Genomic DNA, 19,538 nt, shown 5'->3' on the forward strand with positions numbered 1-19,538 from the left:
TCATTTAAAATGCGCGGGATAATTTTATATTATTAGTTTTCCGGTTCTAATTATAAATTAAAGTGAGCTTGATTGAAGGATCATGGGTGTGGATTTGTTGAGATTAGAAAGGTTTAGGTTTTTATAATCGAAGATTTGCTTTCGAGGGAAATCAACGGGGCCCATTGAGTGGAAGGATCCAGATATTCTATGTTGTTGGCTGTTCAAACTGGCCCACGTGTACGCCTTGTGTTTACGTTAACGGATTCCTGGAAATTATGACAAATCAGTTTTTTCTAATTCTTCTGCATTTACTTACTGGTTTTTTATTGGCTAAGGGTCTAGGGCTAACTTCAGCTAGGATTGTTTTAATTATATTTTAAAATGTTTTTTATTTAAATAATATTTTGAATTTTTTAAAATTTATTTTTACTATTACCTCATCAAAACAATTTATAAATATACAAAACATTTGATAGCAAGCAATCTAGCCATGTTCCTAAATATTTAATTTAGATTTATTTTTGCATTTTAAAAATATTTAAAAAAAAATTATTTTTTTATTTTAAATTATTTTTTTGTGTTTTATATTTTTTTAATGTGTTAATTTTAAAAAATAATTTTATAAAAATAAAAAATAACCGCTAAAAACATTGATAATTACTAATTTTCTTATTACGGCCTACAGCCGCACAAACATCTCGTTGGAGATGAGAATGGAAACCCAATTGACCATAGTTTTAAGACCCGGTCCGGGTTCCGAGTCTTGACCAAATCACCCGATTTTGATTAGGTCGGCTGGGTCAATTTTGTTTAAAAAAAAAATTCAAAATGACGCCGCACAAACATCTCGTTGGAGATGAGAATGGAAACCCAATTGACCATAGTTTTAAGATCCGGCCCGGGTTCCGAGTCTTGACCGGATCACCCGGTTTTGATCAGGGCGGCTGGGTCAATTTTGTTTTTAAAAAAATCAAAATGATATCGTTTTGATAAGAAAAAAAAAATCAACGGGTTTGCGGCCGGATCTTGATAGGTTGTCGAGTCAACCCAACAGGTTAGCCGGGTCACACCGGATTTTTCCTTCTTTTTTTTTTCTTCAACCTGGCCCGGTTTCGAATCGACCTACCGGGCCGGGCTGGTTTCAAAACACTGCAATTGACAATTCACAAAGGCTTATCAACGTTCGGCCTTTGCCATTCCACGCCTTGAGTGCATTGAGAAGTTAATTGATGGAACTCATTTGTCATGGCAGAAGACAATCATCCTTCGTGGCAGATGATCTATTGTTTGCTGGAGATTTTATGATCATTAAAAAAATACTGTCCTAGTTTTGGGGAAAAAAACATTTTTTCAATTTGTTTTTACTTGAAAGCAACTTTTAAATATTAAAGGAACTTTAATAAACACAACCATAAACTAAAAACACCATTTATTCTCTCTAAAATTAAAAATCAAACAAACAAAAAAATTTACAAAGCTCCATCAACTATTTTTGACACAGTTAGACATCTTATGAAATTGCAAAGATACGAAGTTTGGTGATTATTTTTTATTTGACACAGTTAGGAAGTTTGGTGATTATTTTTTATTTGACATAGCTAGACATTTAATGAAATTGCAAAGATACAAAGTTTGGTGATTGTTTTTTATTTGGTTCAGTTTTTAGTTATTAAAATAATTAAACTAAAATTTTATAAAATACAAAATATAAGACCGAAATCGGTTTAAAACCGATCAGTTTTGGTTCAGTTATTTTATATTGAAAACCAAAATTCAACCAACTAGTTTTGGTTCAATTTTGTTTCAGTTGTTCAATTCGATTATTTTTTATTAAAAATAAAAAATTATATTGTTTTTTTTAGGGTTTTTTTGCTTTCTAATGGGCTTAGTTTTGGTTTTTTTGGTTTGATTTTTTTTATTTTTTTCAGTTTGGTTTTTTGGTTTTAGGCTTATAAAACCGAACCAAACTAAATATTTTTTTAAAATATTCTAGGAGGTTATTTTTTATAGTTTGGTTTTCTTTATTATTATTTTTTTACTTTTTCAGTTTAATCGGTACCTCTTAGATGACATGATTAAAAAAATCAGGGATGAAACACAAAAAAGAGGAAAATAGTTGAGTGAATAGAAAAATAATCCTGGCGAATAGTCTATCTGCAATATTCACCGTTCTCTTTTCCGTTTATAGGGTAATATTTCAATGAGTTTATATATATATATATATATATATATATATATATATATATAATTAACAATATCTAAATGGTGTGGGGAATCATTGTTCCCCCACACACAATGTACTGTGGATTACAACAGTAATCCACAGTACATTCCTTCTTTTTTTTTTTTTTGCAGTTTTTTCCAACTTTTCTCTTTATTCTTTTTTTTTCCTTTTTTTCCCTAAAATTACTTCTTCTTTTCAACTTTACTATTTTTTCTTTTTCTTTTTGCATTTATTTTTTATTTTTAAAAAAAATTATTTTTGTTGATTTTACTTTTTAAATATTAACCTGATTAAAAATTTTGTTTTGTAATTTTTTTCTTTAAAATACTGTGGATTGCTGCGGTGTTTTCCCACATAGTTTTTCTATTTTATTTTTTTAATTATATTTTTGATTTTTTTTAATATTGAGCTGATTGAAAATTTAATTTTGTAATTTTTTTCTTTAAAACATTGTTGCTTGCTACAATGTTTCTCTGCATGGTTTTTTTATAATTTTCTCCGAAATTATCTTTTTTTATTTTATTTTTTAATATTAAACGGGTTAAAAATTACAATTACAATATGTGAGGAAAGCACTGTAACTTTTCTCGAAAATTACAGTGGATTGCTATAGTATTTTTTTCCACATTATTTTTTTTCTATTTTTGATATTTTTTTTCTAAAATTGTCTTTGTCAATTTTATTTTTTAAATATTAAGCTGGTTAAGAATTGCAATTACAAGTAAATACAAATTTTTCCTCACAAAACACTATAGATTGATACAGTTTTTCCTCACATGGTTTTTTTCCAGTTTCTTTTGTGTTTTTTTCCCCACACACAATGTACTGTGGATTACAACAGTAATCCACAGTACATTCCTTTTTTTTTTTTTTTGCAGTTTTTTCCAACTTTTCTCTTTATTCTTTTTGTTTTCGTTTTTTTTCCTTTTTTTTTTCCCAAATTACTTCTTCTTTTCAACTTTACTATTTTTTCTTTTTTTTTGCATTTATTTTTTTATTTTTTAAAAAAATTATTTTTGTTGATTTTACTTTTTAAATATTAACCTGATTAAAAATTTTGTTTTGTAATTTTTTTCTTTAAAATACTGTGGATTGCTGCGGTGTTTTCCCACATAGTTTTTCTATTTTATTTTTTTTTAATTATATTTTTTGATTTTTTTTAATATTGAGCTGATTGAAAATTTAATTTTGTAATTTTTTTCTTTAAAACATTGTTGCTTGCTACAATGTTTCTCTGCATGGTTTTTTTATAATTTTCTCCGAAATTATCTTTTTTTATTTTATTTTTTAATATTAAACGGGGTTAAAAATTACAATTACAATATGTGAGGAAAGTACTGTAACTTTCTCGAAAATTACAGTGGATTGCTATAGTTTTTTTCCACATTATTTTTTTTTCTGTTTTTGTTATTTTTTTTTTCTAAAATTGTCTTTGTCAATTTTATTTTTTAAATATTAAGCTGGTTAAAGAATTGCAATTACAAGTAATACAAATTTTTCCTCACAAAACACTATAGATTGATACAGTTTTTCCTCACATGGTTTTTTTCCAGTTTCTTTTGTGTTTTTTTTTTGTAATATTTTTTTTCAAAATTATCTTCGTCGATTTTTTTTTTAATATTGAGTTGGTTAGAATTTAACTTTGTAATAAAGCTTAATCATGTGGGGAAAGCATTGTAGCTTTCCTCATAAAACATTGTGGATTGTTGCAATGTCTCTCCGCATGATTTTTTTTTTCTTATAATTTTTTTTCAAATTATCTTTGTCAATTTTATTTCTTAAATATTGAGTTGTTTTAGAATTATAATTACAAATCATTACAAATAAGGTTAAATCATGTGGGGAAGCACTGTAGCTTTCATCACAAAACACTGTGAATTGCTATAGTGTTTCCAACATGATTTTTTCCCCTTTTTTTGGTGTTTTTTTTTTCTAAAAATTGTCTCTGTTGATTTTTTTTTTTAATATTGAGTTGATTAAGAATTTAGCTTTGTAATATTTTTTTTCTTTAAAACACTATGAATTGCTGCAGTGTTTTCTCATATGATTTTTCTCAAAATTATCTTTGTCAATTTTTTTTTTAATATTGAGTTGGTTAAGAATTATAATTACAATAAAGCTAAATCATACGAGGAAAGTGTTGTAGTTTTTCTCACAAAACACTGTGGATTGCTACAATATTTCTCTAAATGGTTTTATTTTATTTTATTGGGGAAAACACTATAGTTTTCTTCACAAAACATTATCAATTGTTACAATGTTTTTTCTCATGGGTTTTTTTTCCTTCCAAAATTATCTTTGTTGGTTTTTTTTAATATTAAGTTGATAGAGAATTTAACTTTGTAATTTTTTTTGTTTTTTATTAACAAAAAAGCTAAATCATATAGTGAAAGCACTGTATCTTTCCTCACAAAACATTGTAGATTGCTACAAATTATTTTATTCAGTCTATGAGTTTTTGATCACCAACACAACTTTTTTTTTCTCGTTATGAAATATTTGTTCAATCATACCTTTAGTTTCTATTACTTACCTAGCATTGATTTATAATTATAATATTATCAAGTATATTTGTTTTATAAGCCCGCGGCAGCGCGCGGGCATGTTATCTCGTATATATATAGATTAACATTGCATGTAAGATGTATATTGTTTTTTAATCGATTGAAATGTCTAGTCGAAAACCTATATAATCAAACAGCTTACTTCCTTTTATCCATCTCTGTTCTCTGTTGCGTGTGTAATTACAATTATAAATAAATAAATAAAAGGGCTTAGTCATTAATTGTGCATACAATCATATTTATCCGTGAATTCACACATTAAAATAATTCCTTCCCAAACAAAATATCTATCTAATAATTATTAAGGGTAAAATAATTATTTTTACAAGATTCATTTATCATTATTATATCAATTTAAAAATAAATTAGTTTTTTTATATTTTACATACATGAAATAGCTTAAACACCCTTTAAAAAATTAAAAAAATATACCAGGGTCTAAGGGTTTTTTGATAAATTACTATATTACCCTTTAAAAAAATTTAAAAATTGACATCTAAGTGCGTTTTTATATTTTTATTATAATTTTTTAGTAATGATTAATTTTAATGAAGGACAATTTAGTTTTTTAATATATCTAAATATAATTAAAAAAAATGATTGGTATGTGCTAAACGAGTAAGAGGTGTTTATGTTCTTTGGATAACATGTGAAATGTTTTTTTACAGTCATATGTCACCTTTAATAATGGAATTATAGAGTTTTAAAGTATCATGTCATTCTCTTTCTGATGGTCAGTCACATGCGAACACTGAGGCAATGATCGAGTTTCAATGAATTTTTTTTCCTCTCTCTTTTCTTTTTCCTAGTATAGGATTCTGCATCAACCCTTTTAAAAATCAAATATGTCATGTCGATTTGTATTCATATCAATTTTAGTCTTCATTTTCTTTTTTATCAAATTTGATTTTTATTTCTTTATTGCTATTTTTTTAATCAATTCTTGATTTGTTTTTCAATTTCATCTCTTAAAAATATATTTCATTTGATTTTTATATTCAATTTCATCATCATTTTATTATTATTTTTTTTATTTTTAATTATTTTCTAGATTTATTTTTTTAATTCTAATTATCAATATTTTGTTTAATTTATTTTTTTTATCTAACTCGGTTCTCATTTCTTTTATTTTTTAATTTTTTAATTTTGGATGATTAGATATTTTCCTTCATTATTTTTTTATTTGTCTTCTATATTGTAATCTCATTCTCATAATATAAGTCACAAATTTTAAATATGAGCTCAATTTAACTTTTTTTTTTAATTTTATCAGTCAATATTAAATTATTAGAACTTGAGATTCGTGATTGTATTCGCTTTTCTTTCTTTGAAGTTATCCAAATTTTATATTCCAAATTATATGTTAATTAAGTCGACTTCAGTTTTTTTAAATGTTTTTCTAAAAAATAGTTTTTTTTTCATTTTATCCTTTTATCCTTTAGCTTTTTCAAGAATTCAACCTTTATTTTTTTTTATTTAATTTCTTCTATGCGAGTTTATCTCAGTTTTTTTTTTCCATTCATCCTGCAATATTTGCTCTCTATAATTAGCTTTAGATTTCTTCCACGCGCGCTTTTCTTCACTGCCAACTTGGACAGAGCTCACACAGTCCCACGTATGAAATCACTGCCGATTCCTTCCCGACTCAGTAATCATTGTAAGATCCTCTAAAATCCCCAATTCAATTCCAAGTCTTGACTCAATTTTAGCTGCAAGATATTCTTTTTTTCTTTTTCTTTTTTATTTTCCAGGGTTTCAATTGATAATATCGGTTTAACTGCAGAGAAAGTAAAAACTTTGAACCCTGTAAAGCTATGAAATTTTAGAGAGGAAAAAATCAGCCATCATAAATTTTGATTCGAAGATGCCATATCTTGTTATATTGTCGTGCTATTCCGAATTAATTTTTTTGAATAATAAAATTGTAGCCAATTGATAGGTCAGTAAAACCAACCATTTTAAGTGATGAAACTAGTCCATTCAATGCCCAACTCATAAACGAACAGGTTAATCGGGTAATTAAAATAATTTTATTTTTATTTTTATTTTTAAAAAATCAATTAAAGTTTTGATTGGATTGACTAAGTCAATATACTAATCTCGAGTTAATCTTATGGGTCTTATTGGAGATGAATAGGGTTATGTAGTTTATGGTACAAAGTCCCAAACTTTTGAGATATTGAACAAGAATCTTAAAAGTGAAGTGCGTTTCCTTTCTAAGGACTGGATGGTGTGCTTGACATGATTGCTGCTACGCATCTTAAGTGTTAAGGATGTTTTGTAATGTAATCCTTGTAACTTGTGCTACATTTGTTACAAGAGATCGAATGATGTTTGGAAAATGCGCAAGTAAGGGATACTAATAATTCATTATTGGTGGTGGTTAGTTTGCTCAGTCAGATGAACTTACTTGTATGACAGAGTTTGCTTTCTGTAGATTGAGAATTTGGTGGTAGTTCGTATGCTCAGTCAGATGAACTTACTTATATGAAAGAGTTTGCTTTCTGTAGATTGAGAATTTAACTTGAGATGAATCTTATCAGGCGATCGTATTTGTTGCTGAATGGAACGGTTACCGGCGGCATAAAGGGTCCGGCATCCATCCTATTTGTGTTGAAATATTGCAGAAACCGACCACCATTGGAACTTTCTTTTAGCAGTAGTTGATGTTGGCTGGGAGCAGTAGCACTATTTATTGTCCTGTTTGTCTTTCGCTATGGTCTTGGCGATCAAATATGGCTTCAAACATTGTATGCAGAGAGACAGAGGCGGGTTCCGGTCTACTTGAAGGACGTAGTCTTTGCAAGAATGATCCCCATCCAAGAAAATGAGGGCTGTGATGCCTTTTTTTGATGGCTATGTACATAAGCATGCATCGTTTAAGGAATTTGTAGATAAGAATGATCTCTCCCTACACCAAAAAACACTTGAAAGAAGCCATGGCAGATCTGGAGACCAAAGATTCAAGCTTTGAGTTGAAAACAAGATGTAAATTTGAGGCGCGGCTCTCTGAAATGTACAGAAAAGAAATCTTTTAAGAGGTTCCAGTCTGAAGTTGTGGGGATGTATTCTTGTTTTAACACAAAGCAGCTGAATGTTGATGGATAAATAGAGACATACATTGTCTAAGAAGTCCCTTCTCGCTACATTCTACCACGATGGGGCAAAGATTTTAAGCGCCATTCCAGTTGTGGAAGATGGAAGACTCTGCATTGCAGGAATTGGAAGAGTTGACGAACAAATTCGATCATGTAGAGGACAGCTTGGTGTAAATTCTAATGTGGAAAGAAGCTAGAAATTCAAAATGTTTAATTTTTTCTTTTAAAATCTGTTGCTGTGTCTGTTTTACGTCACTGTCTTCTCATGCTACTAATGGAAGAGATGCGTCTTACACGAGGTTTCCCATGTCTTTGGTTTCCTGACCTTGTGGCACTCATTATTTTCCATTTTGGCGTTGGTTGAGCATGGTTGTGTCATGTTCAATAGCCTTGGTTCATAATGCAAACAGCACTACTTGCTCACAGTAAGCAGTAAGGCACGCTGGTCCCTGTCATTTCCAGGACCAGGCTTCTGTACTCGTCCTTCCTATGTAGCCGAGAGGGAAAGGAAAGAAAAAGACAACGTAATAAACATAGCTTTTTCTGCCCCGACAAAATCCGCATGCAGGCAGGACAGAAAATTTACTTGAATTGGGCGAGCAAGGAAACTTCTTGCGACTTGCAAGACACCAAAAGACCTTTTCTTCCTAGTAACTAGGGATTAAGTCGAAGTCGCCTGAGAGGTGAATCCCATGATGGCTGGGTGAAAATGCAAGTAAAGATCACAATATATGCTGCTAAAATGGTTAATAATGAAAGGAAAATGCAAAGTTAGCGCATATACTGTCTGGAAATGCTTGGAAAAAGTAAAATTACCCTATCAGATGTCTTACTTAATGAGGGGACAAATAACTTGGATTTCCAATTTATTATATAGTTTCTTTCTTAGCTGTGACAAAATGTGACAAGCTTCTTTCCGTTTCGAACAGTTTGTTTTTACTCCCAGCATAATTAAACAAACATGCAGCAGCTAGGACCACCTCGGTTCTCTGATTTGCTCTAGAAATTATATTGGACCTTTATCCATTTGCTTGCTTGGGAGGATGCCGACACATCTCCCACCATGATCCTTATCGGACCATGAACAGAAACAAACACGCAGTAGCTAGGACCGCCAGTAGTAAATAGAGAACAAGCAAGTAGAAACCATGAAATATAGAAATTTCTTGCCTTTTTTTAGTGAGGGCACGTATCAAGCTATCATTATCCTTCAAGCATAAGCTACTCCTCGAGATTATGTTATTGGGTATTGGCAAGTGAATGTTGGTGACAATAATGCTATATACAATCCTAAGATTGGTTCTTCTTTCTGAGTGGAATCTGAGAAGAAAAGGTAAACAAAATCCTTGAAACGTAATAGGTCCCCTCCCCTCTCGTTCCCGTCAAGAATATCAAGCACAGCACACACCATGAAGGGCGTTTTTGACAAAGGAACAATTCAGAAACATGTATAGCACCTCAGCAGAAAAGAGAGTCGTCAAAATTGGACACCAAAACATTTGCACTTCATAAATATTAACTCAATCAAACGCTTAAATAGGCATACAACTTGCATCAGTTTGTCTCCACAAGGGCAGTCTGATAAACAGTGTGTGAACACACCCGGATAATTCATGTATTTCACGTTGCTCAAAAGAAGAAAATTTAATACGACTTTGAGAAGAGAAAAAATTCAAACAGAAAATCCCTTGTACTAAGAAAAATAAGCAAAAAATACAAGCACAATGCACATCGGATCTCACTCAACCGCTGCTCTCACTTCAGGCACGTAGGTAGTGCAAGTCCATGGCATACAAAAGCCAGCACAACATAGATGATCACTAGTAGTAATAAAATCAAAGCAACCCTGCAAGATGCAAATGATTTAGTCAGTGGGCAAAGCATTTAAAGATCTCAAGTTTCAAGTAGGCAATGTTGAAAGAAACTTCTTCAGTACACACGTGCATGTATTTATAGATCAAAAAGATTCCATTTAAATAACATACGTAAGCTTAACATTTCTCCACCATACAGTGCTTCTGAAACGACGAGCTTGCTTTCTGAAACGGAAGGTGTTTCCTTGCATGTTAGCTGTTTTATCAACCAGCAATTCCAAGCGATCACCTCTCTCCAAAACTTTGTCAATGTTCTCAATCATGACATTTCTCACCTATTATACAACCACCACAAATTTGGAAATTACAAATCTATTTAAAGCGAATAATTCAGGCAGGACCCCTCAACTGAAAATTCAGAAAAATAATTGTTCAATATTATACCAGGTTTCTGCTCAAACAATGAGGATAATAATGGTTTATATCCTTTATATACCATTAATTCATCATTCAATATCAAAGTAGAACTCAAGCCCACAAATAAGTTATTTCACCAAAACACCACACTTTCACAAAGCAACAAAACAGCAAAATGGATCGAAACCACATTTCACGAAACAAAATCTAAAATAAAACATTATTCCAGACATCAATTATGGATTGAAAACTACATAACAATCACCCTTCAAGAGATAGCAATCATAATGCATTCAAGCTCACCTGACTCATTTCACCTTTCAGTCTATTTATCCTATCTGCATTGGGATCATTAGTATAATACTCCATTTGCTGGCTCAAAACTCTTGAGAACTCGTCATTCATGGCATAAGCTTGAGCTGTAATAACCGCGCGACCATATGTCCTCACAAATCTCTGATGAATGTCCTCGAGAAACGCAAAGGGAATTCTTCCTGCACATAACATCAACAATACCATGACTTTTCCCATACATTCACTTTCTATACTAACACCAAGCATCCTACGACCTGGATGTCCTGGACCCACTTTAAAACCAATCCTAAATCATTCAATTAATTGTCAAAAAATAAACAGGTAATAGATCGAGCACTAAAAATCACATGTTTCCATCTCTCTCTAAAATATCAATACACGGTAATTGTAATCGTGTCCAAGCCACAACAAGGTAATACCACGCGATTACCCCAGTACCAGCATAAATGACTTGCCTTTTGACGGCAACATCATAACTTCTCTACACGCAATTCATTTCCAGTCCTCACCTAAGTTGCAAAGTTTCGCTCATTCTCCAACAATCACAGTAGCGTCAGCTACCATTCTAAAATCCAGTCTTTTCTGCAGCTCTCAAAGATAATTAAATTGCCGTTAGGGCCTAGCCATAGAGAAACTAATTCGTCTGAAATTCCCAGACGATGAGATGAACTCAATTTCAGTTTTGAGTCCTAGAATCCAATGTTTCTTTAAATTCTGGTTCTTTCCGAGACCCGACACCCTCGACTACACAGAGCGTACCAAATAATTTCTCACGCAACATAATTAAAACACTAAAAAACCCTAATCGATCAAAATTTAATCGAAGTTAAAAAAAATAAGGGAAATGAAATAAAATCTTACTGCCGGCGGTTTCATCGGCCATACAGAGAACGGTAAGGCCATCGGTGCGTTTAACGTGAAAAATATAACGATCTTGAGAGTAAGAGACGTTGCTATCATCATTGCCTGGTATCTTGTCCAATATTTGTCGAGCAATCGCGCTTGCGTTTGTCGCCGTCGAGGTAAATTCCGCTAGCACCACAGATCCCCTCGCCACTAGCGCGTACAGGATCGCCATCGGGGATCTAACTAAGGATTTTGAAAAAAGTTTCCTTTTGAATTGATTGACAGAGTGGAAAGAAATAGAAGCGAAAAGTGGTGGGTTTGGTGTAAAAACTGGAGATAGCAGATTGACAGGATGGAGGTTTTGGCGGAAAGGTTAATTAAAAAAATTGGGAGAATTCTTACGATGAGATACTTTTTTAATACCTGTCACAACCGTTCGGAACTTCGGATCAGATTCAGTATAAGTAACTTTATTTTTATGTTTTAAAATGTTTTTAAAAATTTTTAAATTTTTTATTTTAAATTAATATTTTTTTTATTGTTTTTTTATATTTTAATATATTGATATTAAAAAAAAATAAAAAAAAAATTATTTTGATGTATTATCAAGTGAAAAACACTTGAAAAAAACAATCGTAATCACACTTCCAAATACTTTTTTAGATTCATGTTGGAGATTGATTAGGTTAACCCTGTTATTTTTTTTATTTTAATATGTATATATTAAAAATAAATTTTAAAAAATAAACAAAATTATTTTAATTCATCTTCAAGTAAAAAAAAAAAAAAAAAACAAACACTTAACTTGCATATGCATTGTGAATTTGAAAATATTATTTTAGATAAAAAAATTAAAAATAAATAAAATAACATTGAATTGAATAAAAAATTTAAAAATATTATTAAAATTTGACGAAGTCACTAGTTATTTAAATTTAACTGAGTAATGTTTTTCTAAATTAATTAAAAATAAATCTAATTGGGATTATACTCCAAGTTAATGAATTGCTAAGGTAATGAAAAAAAATACTACTTTATTTATTGATAGAGTGGGATTTCATTTGTTTAATATGATAATAAATTTTTAAAAATAAAAAATATATATCATTTTAATATATTTTTAAATAAAAATATTTAAAAAAAATATATATATAAAAAAAAATTTACTAAGGAAAGCTATAGCATTAGTAATTCTTCAATTTTAATATTCGTTTCGATACAAAAGTACATGCAGAAGCAACTGAGAATGTGGTGTCTGCAAGTTAATGTATTATTTGACTTTCATTGGTCTACAATGGAGAATAATATAAACATTTATTAACTAATTAACAAAATAGCATATCGCATTTATGTATTTAATTATTTATGATGCTGGCCTGTGATGATTCATAGCCCACGTCCCGGAGGAGGGGAGGGACACCCAGCAAACATCGTTGCTCTTTTATTGAGACGGGTATCGATCACTGTTTGTGTTTCCTGCAACGGGCATTGAACAAGTTACTAGTACATTCGCATGTGGTACTGGTACGCCGCGGGTTATTGGAAATTAAAAAAAAATAGATATTGCTTTATTTAGAATTCGAAGACTGGAGATCGTATGAAAAATAGGTTTTCTGTTTATTACTTTTACTAAAAAGCTTATTTCCAACTGATTTTTTACTGTAAATATTCAGAAAACACTCAAAATATTGTAAAAAAATCTAACAATTACATCTAAAAACACAAAAAAATAGCTCAAAACACCAAAATCATCCTGAACCCGAAAATATTATCGCAATCAAATTTGTCTCCTCAATCAAGAAGTAAAAAAAAAAACACTTAGGTAAAACTTATCTCGTAAAAAAAAACTCATTATCATTGATATCAACCATTTTAGCTACCAAAATCGTCATAATACACTTGAGATCTTGGCCCAACACTTGAAGGGACTTGTTCCCTTCCTCTGCATCCTGAGTTCAAACTTCACCGTGCACGTCTGTCACCCCCGCGGTGCCTTACATGCTCACTGGGTTTGCAGGATGTTCAGTGAGCCGTGAGATTAGTCGTGGTGCGCGCAAGCTGGCCCGGACACCCACGTAAATCTAGCGAGCCTCTCTCTTCTTTCATAAGAAAAAAATTTGAAAAATAAGGGAAATAAAGTTCGGCATTAAAATTAAATTTCTGACAACTAAATGGACCAGTCACTTATTAACTAAAAAAGATGAGGGACTAAAATAAATTTTTCAAATGAGATTCAAATTCGCCTCATATTTTCATTCTAATCTTCTGTCTTTCAATCTAATTCATTATTCAAAAAAAAAAAAAAGCAATTGAATGGTAATTTGGGTTCAAGAGGGTTCAATTGTGCAAATAAAAGATTAAGGACTTTAATTTAGAAAAACAATGATTTAGGGGAAGTGTGCATTTCAACATTTAAACCACCCTACAACTTAATTTTCTTTGATGATATATTTGTTATTTATCATTTATTTATCAAACATTTATTTTTCTTAATTTGATAGGCTAGGATATGATCAATTTTATTAAAACAAATATTTACACGCAAGGGTTTAATTGCAAAAGGATATTTTGATTTAGGGATTGAATTATATGTACTATATAATTAGAGGACTAAGAAATTCTATCAAAGACTAAATTAAATTATTAAAAAGAATCAAGGACCGGATTGATTTTTTATAAAATCTCACTTGAACTTGTCTGCGTACCAAACACAAGATAACGACAGTCCATTTCCATTTATACTATACCATCCAAATTCCAAACTAGCATGCCAAACGCATCCCTAGTGTCATACCAATTTCCATCACATCTTGTAACGGCAGGGAATTGTTATCTCTGAGTGAATTGTATGTGAATCGTGGAACATTGTGAGGAGAAGGTTTAAAGCTATGAGAAAATTAATACGTGTTTTTCTTATAACAAGTATTTGGAACAGTTCACGAGTTTTTTTTTTAAATGATAAATATGTTTTTTTATTAATATTAATATTTGGATTAACTTGCACGCACTTAGATTAATTCTACGAGCTATAAAGTTAACGATAATGTAAGTCTCCAGTCACCTTAAGACTTGTAAAACTCGAACTGATAATCAACCTAGATTAATTCTACAGGCTATAAAGTTAACGATAATGTAAGTCTTCAGTCACCTTAAGACTTGTAAGACTCGAACTGGTAATCTCTAGAAAACAAACTTGAGATCTAACCAGTTAAGTTACATCCCTCAAGATTAAATATGTTTTAATATTATTTATGTGTCAATCTAGAATATTTATAGATATTTCATTTTAGTCCCAAGAAATTATTTTCATCCTTAATTTAATATTTCTTCCATATAATTCCTCAAATCAAAAGTTTTCTGATTCTTAAAACTCTTTAAAATTGATAGTAATTGATGCTGGCTTATATTCCCCGTTCTTCTTAAACACGTATGATATAACAATCCTTATACCAAAAAGCTCCTAAAAATATAGTATTTTTGGATTAGGTTAACTCATTTTCTAATTAAATCTTAAATACAATAGATTATTTACAAGAATTGTTTTTGTAAAATTATCTAAAAAAAAAAAAAAAGATTTTTCTGAACAAGACCATCTTATGATGGAAACAGGTATTATTGGGTCATAGGAACGGCCATGACTCATCTGGCCCTAACAAAGTTCCAAGTAGGCCATGCCAGACAAGGCTTTCGAGCTTCGATCAATCTTCCAAGTGGGTAGGCTGTCCCAGCCAACATAAATGGGGGTCCGATGACAGCAAATGTACACCGAGGCTTCGGCTTTGGACATGAGAAAATAGCTGCAAATAAAAAAACACTAAGCAATTATTTTTTTATATTAGTGTTGTTATCTGGGCTATTTTCAACTAATTTCATGGATTTTAAAGTTAATAACTATGTAAATTTTTAATAGCCCTAAAATTTATGAAACTTAAACTAATAATCTCCGAGAAGCAAACTCAGTGTCTAACCAATTAAGCTACAATATTAAATATAACATTATGTAATTATTAAATTTTCAGTTTCATACAAACTAGTTTGATTCCTCGTGGTATTTAGAGCATATTTTTTATTGACATTAAAAAAATTATCATTGTTACAAAAAAAAATTAACTAAAATTTAAAAAGTTGATGCATGTATTTAGTAAAATAAACAAAAATTATATGTATTAATAAATAATAATAATAATAACTTTATTAATCCTAACAAAAGTTGGAGTTGGAAAACTGAGATACATATGTTATTTTAAAAAAAAAAAAATAAGTTGGGTATTTGTTTTAGTTTGAAATTGAATTTTAAAATTTTTAATTTATTTGAATAAATAAAATTGAATTTTATTTTGCAAATTGTGTATTAATTTAATATCAAAAAATATTATTAACATCGCCAAAGTACTATTTAAAACCAACTAAAATAAAATATTAAATAAAAAGAAGAAGGGTGTTAAAAAAAATGAGGATGCAAATAAAAAAAAGATTTATATAAATAATATTTTATTTTCATCATGCAGGATGCTGAAAAAAATAAAAGCCTCTTGATTCTGCTAGAAATCACAGGTAATCCATCATTTTCTGAAAAAGCATGTTTCGAAGAAAACAAGGAAGAAAAGCCAATGCCCATCGATGAAGCACGATAAAAATTGGAATCTCTTACCTCACATAAAAGATAGATGAAGGTTCCTCCACCAGACATCAACCATGTCACAGCTATATGCCATTCACACGGAATTCGTGGCTCCACCGTAATCACCACCAGGCACCGGTGGCCAGACAAATACATAAAAAATAATAGTCTTGAGATTGGAGATGATATATGGATGGACAAAATCTAGCACATGAAGGTTACAAATATGATGATCATGTGACATTCTGTGTTCTTCACTATTAAATGATAGATGCTGACATCTCATCCTTTTTTCTTTTTGTTGCTATAACTGCTTTATGCATGCATGTATGTATTTATGTATATATATGTGTATGTATGTGTGTATTTATAGTGCTTAAATAACATCTTGGTACTTATATGGAATTTGTTTTTTAATTAGCTTGGAATAATTCGAGGACATGATGAGCAGGGGCAGGACTAGGGGGAGGCAAGCAGGTGTCCGGATCCCTACAAAATATTTTAATTTTTTATTTAATATTTAAATATAAAATGATATGATATATTTTTTTTAAAATAAATAAATTTTTTAATAATATATTTTATTATATTAATTTTAATCTTTTCTATTAAATGCTACCAGCTCGGCCCGGATAATAAACCTCATTGTGGCAGAGAACTTGGATGCATTCACAGCCCATTAATGGTGATAACTCGAAGTTTCATTTCTTTTATATATATATATATTATTCATTATTCATCAAGTAAATAATTATTTAAAAAATAATTATTCATTCCGATTTTTTTATTGGATTTAAATTAAATTATTATTCTTAAGGCTCAACATATTAAGAGCTTGCTTGATGATGCAGTTATGGTTGTTTTTCAAATAAGTGTCAAAATAAATGTTAATAATATTTTTTTTATTTTTTAAAAATAACTTTTAATAGCAGTATATCAAAATAATTTGAAAACACTAAAAACATATTAATTTGAAGTTAATAAAAAAATAAAAAATATTTAAATATTTTTAAAAATATTTTTAAAACGCAGAAAACAACCGGTTCTAAATCAAGGAATCATCGATTTAAAATCTAATTCAAACTAGGTTAATGAAAAAATCTTTTAAAAAAAATCAAAAATTAAATTAACTTGGATCCGAATGGGTCACACGAATCGGGAAGAGCTAGCTCGGAATAATCCTACAAAGAGTACACGATAAAGGCCTTCAATCAGCATCGACGACAGGGATCTCTGCCGGTCCGGTCCGACAGCAAATTATCGGTTTCACGTGACTTAAAACGGGTATAGTATAGGGCTTCAATTATTGGAAATACTGGACAAAATACTACGGGACACAGACACCCCAAAAAGAGGATTCATTATCACAACCTGGATGCCATTCAGAAAATAACATTGTCTCGATGTACTGCCACTTGCCTAAGTTCATTTGGATTCCTGGTCTCCTTTCAATGTGGTTGGTGAGGTGATAGTTTTGTGGTTATAATTAAAAAAAATAATAGATTGAAAATTATTTTTTATTGTGGTTTTTAAAAAATAAATTTTAGAAAATAGTGTTAGGTTAAAATAGTTGTAAATTGAATTTTATATATATATATATAAATAAATTTTTATTGTTAAAAGTCATCTCAACCCAAAAGTTTAAATTTTTAGGTTACAATAAATGATTTATATTATTTATAACACACCTTTTCAAATAAAAGTTTTTTGAATAAAACTTGAATACACCCACATTATTTCGTGCTTAAAAAATTTGAATTTGTGACCGTTTAGTTATTAAGGTTCTGATACCATGTTAAACAACCATCTTAATCTAATAGTTTAAGCTGCTAAGTAAAGTTTAATATATAATTTTTATTATTTTCTAACCTTCATAAATAAAAATAAATTATTTTGTTGGAACATAGTTATGCCACTACCAGAAAATCAATAAATACAAACAGAAATACCGAGGGAATATTTCCGTCGGTAAATTTCCGAGCGATTTTACCGACGGAAATATTTCCGAGGATTTTACCGACGGAAAAAAAAATAAAGCAAAGCAAAAAAAAAAAAAGATGACGTGTCATTTTTACCAACAGAATTACCGACGAAAAAATTTCGGTAAACTTGAACAATCATGTCAATTATTTACCGACGGAATTTTTCCGTCGGTATTTTACAGAGAGCTCCAGAACTGTTCATCTTCCAATTGCACGTTAATTGTTTTACTTTACGGACAAAATCACCGACGGATTGAAAATTCATCGGCGTGTTTTGGCGGTTTTCTGAAAAAATTCAATTGATTTAAAATTTTCATTTAAATATTACAGACGGAATCACCGACTTGAAAAATCATCGTAATTTTTGGTGGTTTCTGAAAACTTTTTACAAATTGAAAATTTAAATTAAATATTACCGACGGAATAATTAAAAAATATTAATATTCAAATCCGTCGGTAACTCGCCCCAATAAAAAACCTGAATCCGCTTATTTCACAAGAGACAGACTCATTTCTTCTTCTTCTTCTTCTACTACTTCTACTTCTTCTTCTTCTTCACTATATGTAAAAAACATCAATATCTATTTCTTTCTCTTCTTTTCTCTCCTCATCTCCTTCTCTTTCCTCCATGCTCGGGTATGTCTTCTTCTTCTTCTTCTTTTATCCTCTTAGTTTTTTTAAATTAATATGCTTCACGATTTTTTTTTTCCTTAGCTTCACTTGCAAGTATATTAAGGTAAGATCTTTCTTTTTTCTTATTTTTCATGATTTTTCACTATATTTGTTTTTTATTTAATTTTAATTGATTTTGTTCTTAATAATTGTATAAATGTTGTTGTGAGTTTTTTTTTTTTTTTTTTTCATATGAGATCAATTTTTAGTTGATTTATTTATAGGATTTTTAAATTTTTAGCAATTGCAACTTCATTTTTTTCCAAATTTAGTTTTGAGTTGATTCTTTTTTCCAAGCATTTTGAGTATATATTATACAATGTTGATTTATGTTAATTTAATTATTTTATAATTTTATAAAATGAATTTTTTTAAAATGTTTTTAAATTTACCGACGGATTTACCGAGGAAATCTCCGTCGGTAAATCCGTTGGTAAATCCATCGGTAATAAAAAAATTTACCGACGCGTCTGTTCCGCCAGTAAATCTGTCGGTAATATTATTACCGACGGAATTACCGACGGACAAAAAATTACCAACAAAAGATTCACCGACGAAAATTATCCGTCGGTGATTTAGTCGGTAAATTAATTACCGATGAAATATGTGTCTTACGCCGACAAAAAAATTCCGTCGATAAAACTGTTAAATCTTGTAGTGTGCGGGTGGAGCTTTGTATAAAAAAACAAAAATTATTTGATTTTTTTTCCGCTGTAATAGCAAAAAACAAAAGCTACAGCACACTATTTTTGGTTTCTATGTTTAGGCTTCAATGCACTAATACTAATTAAATTATTGGGTTTGTGTATTGTAAACTTGTTGATTAAATTAATTTTCACAGAAACTTTGTAAGGCTTTTGAACTCCAAATGCGAGAGGTTGAGAATATATAATATGAAGTTGAGTCTCTCCAAAATACTTTGGAATGTGATTCCACATTAAATAGAACATATGAAATTCAAATAAATACTTATTACTATAAATCTTTATATGAAAAACCAAGG

General features: G+C 29.9%; 1 protein-coding gene and 1 long non-coding RNA gene across 2 annotated transcripts; one reads left to right on the forward strand and one right to left on the reverse strand.

Moving 5' to 3' along the window:
• The first annotated feature begins 6,232 nt into the window (after positions 1 to 6,232).
• Positions 6,233 to 8,171, forward strand: LOC118051249 (uncharacterized). The gene is made up of 2 exons (XR_004688011.2): positions 6,233 to 6,427; positions 7,314 to 8,171. It is a non-coding gene; the product is annotated as an uncharacterized lncRNA (long non-coding RNA).
• A 1,180-nt stretch (positions 8,172 to 9,351) lies between these two features.
• LOC118051248 (vesicle-associated membrane protein 711) lies at positions 9,352 to 11,649 on the reverse strand. The gene is made up of 4 exons (XM_035061873.2): positions 11,276 to 11,649; positions 10,403 to 10,593; positions 9,854 to 10,017; positions 9,352 to 9,714 (listed from the first exon to the last, which is right to left on the reverse strand). The coding sequence occupies exons 1-4, from the start codon at positions 11,490 to 11,492 to the stop codon at positions 9,624 to 9,626; spliced, it is 663 nt and encodes a 220-aa protein (XP_034917764.1). The 5' UTR covers positions 11,493 to 11,649; the 3' UTR covers positions 9,352 to 9,623.
• Positions 11,650 to 19,538: the final 7,889 nt, after the last annotated feature.

The sequence above is a fragment of the Populus alba genome, chromosome 18 (assembly GCF_005239225.2).
Source record: "Populus alba chromosome 18, ASM523922v2, whole genome shotgun sequence".
NCBI lineage: Eukaryota > Viridiplantae > Streptophyta > Magnoliopsida > Malpighiales > Salicaceae > Populus > Populus alba.

Excerpts from the sequence above, each read along its gene's own strand:
- LOC118051248 (XM_035061873.2), bottom strand. The coding sequence starts at position 11,492 with ATGGCGATCCTGTACGCGCTAGTGGCGAGGGGATCTGTGGTGCTAGCG. Across the intron at positions 10,594-11,275 it reads GGCCGATGAAACCGCCGGCA|GAAGAATTCCCTTTGCGTTT; the intron begins GTAAGATTTTAT and ends TGTTATGTGCAG. Across the intron at positions 10,018-10,402 it reads TGAAAGGTGAAATGAGTCAG|GTGAGAAATGTCATGATTGA; the intron begins GTGAGCTTGAAT and ends GTTGTATAATAG.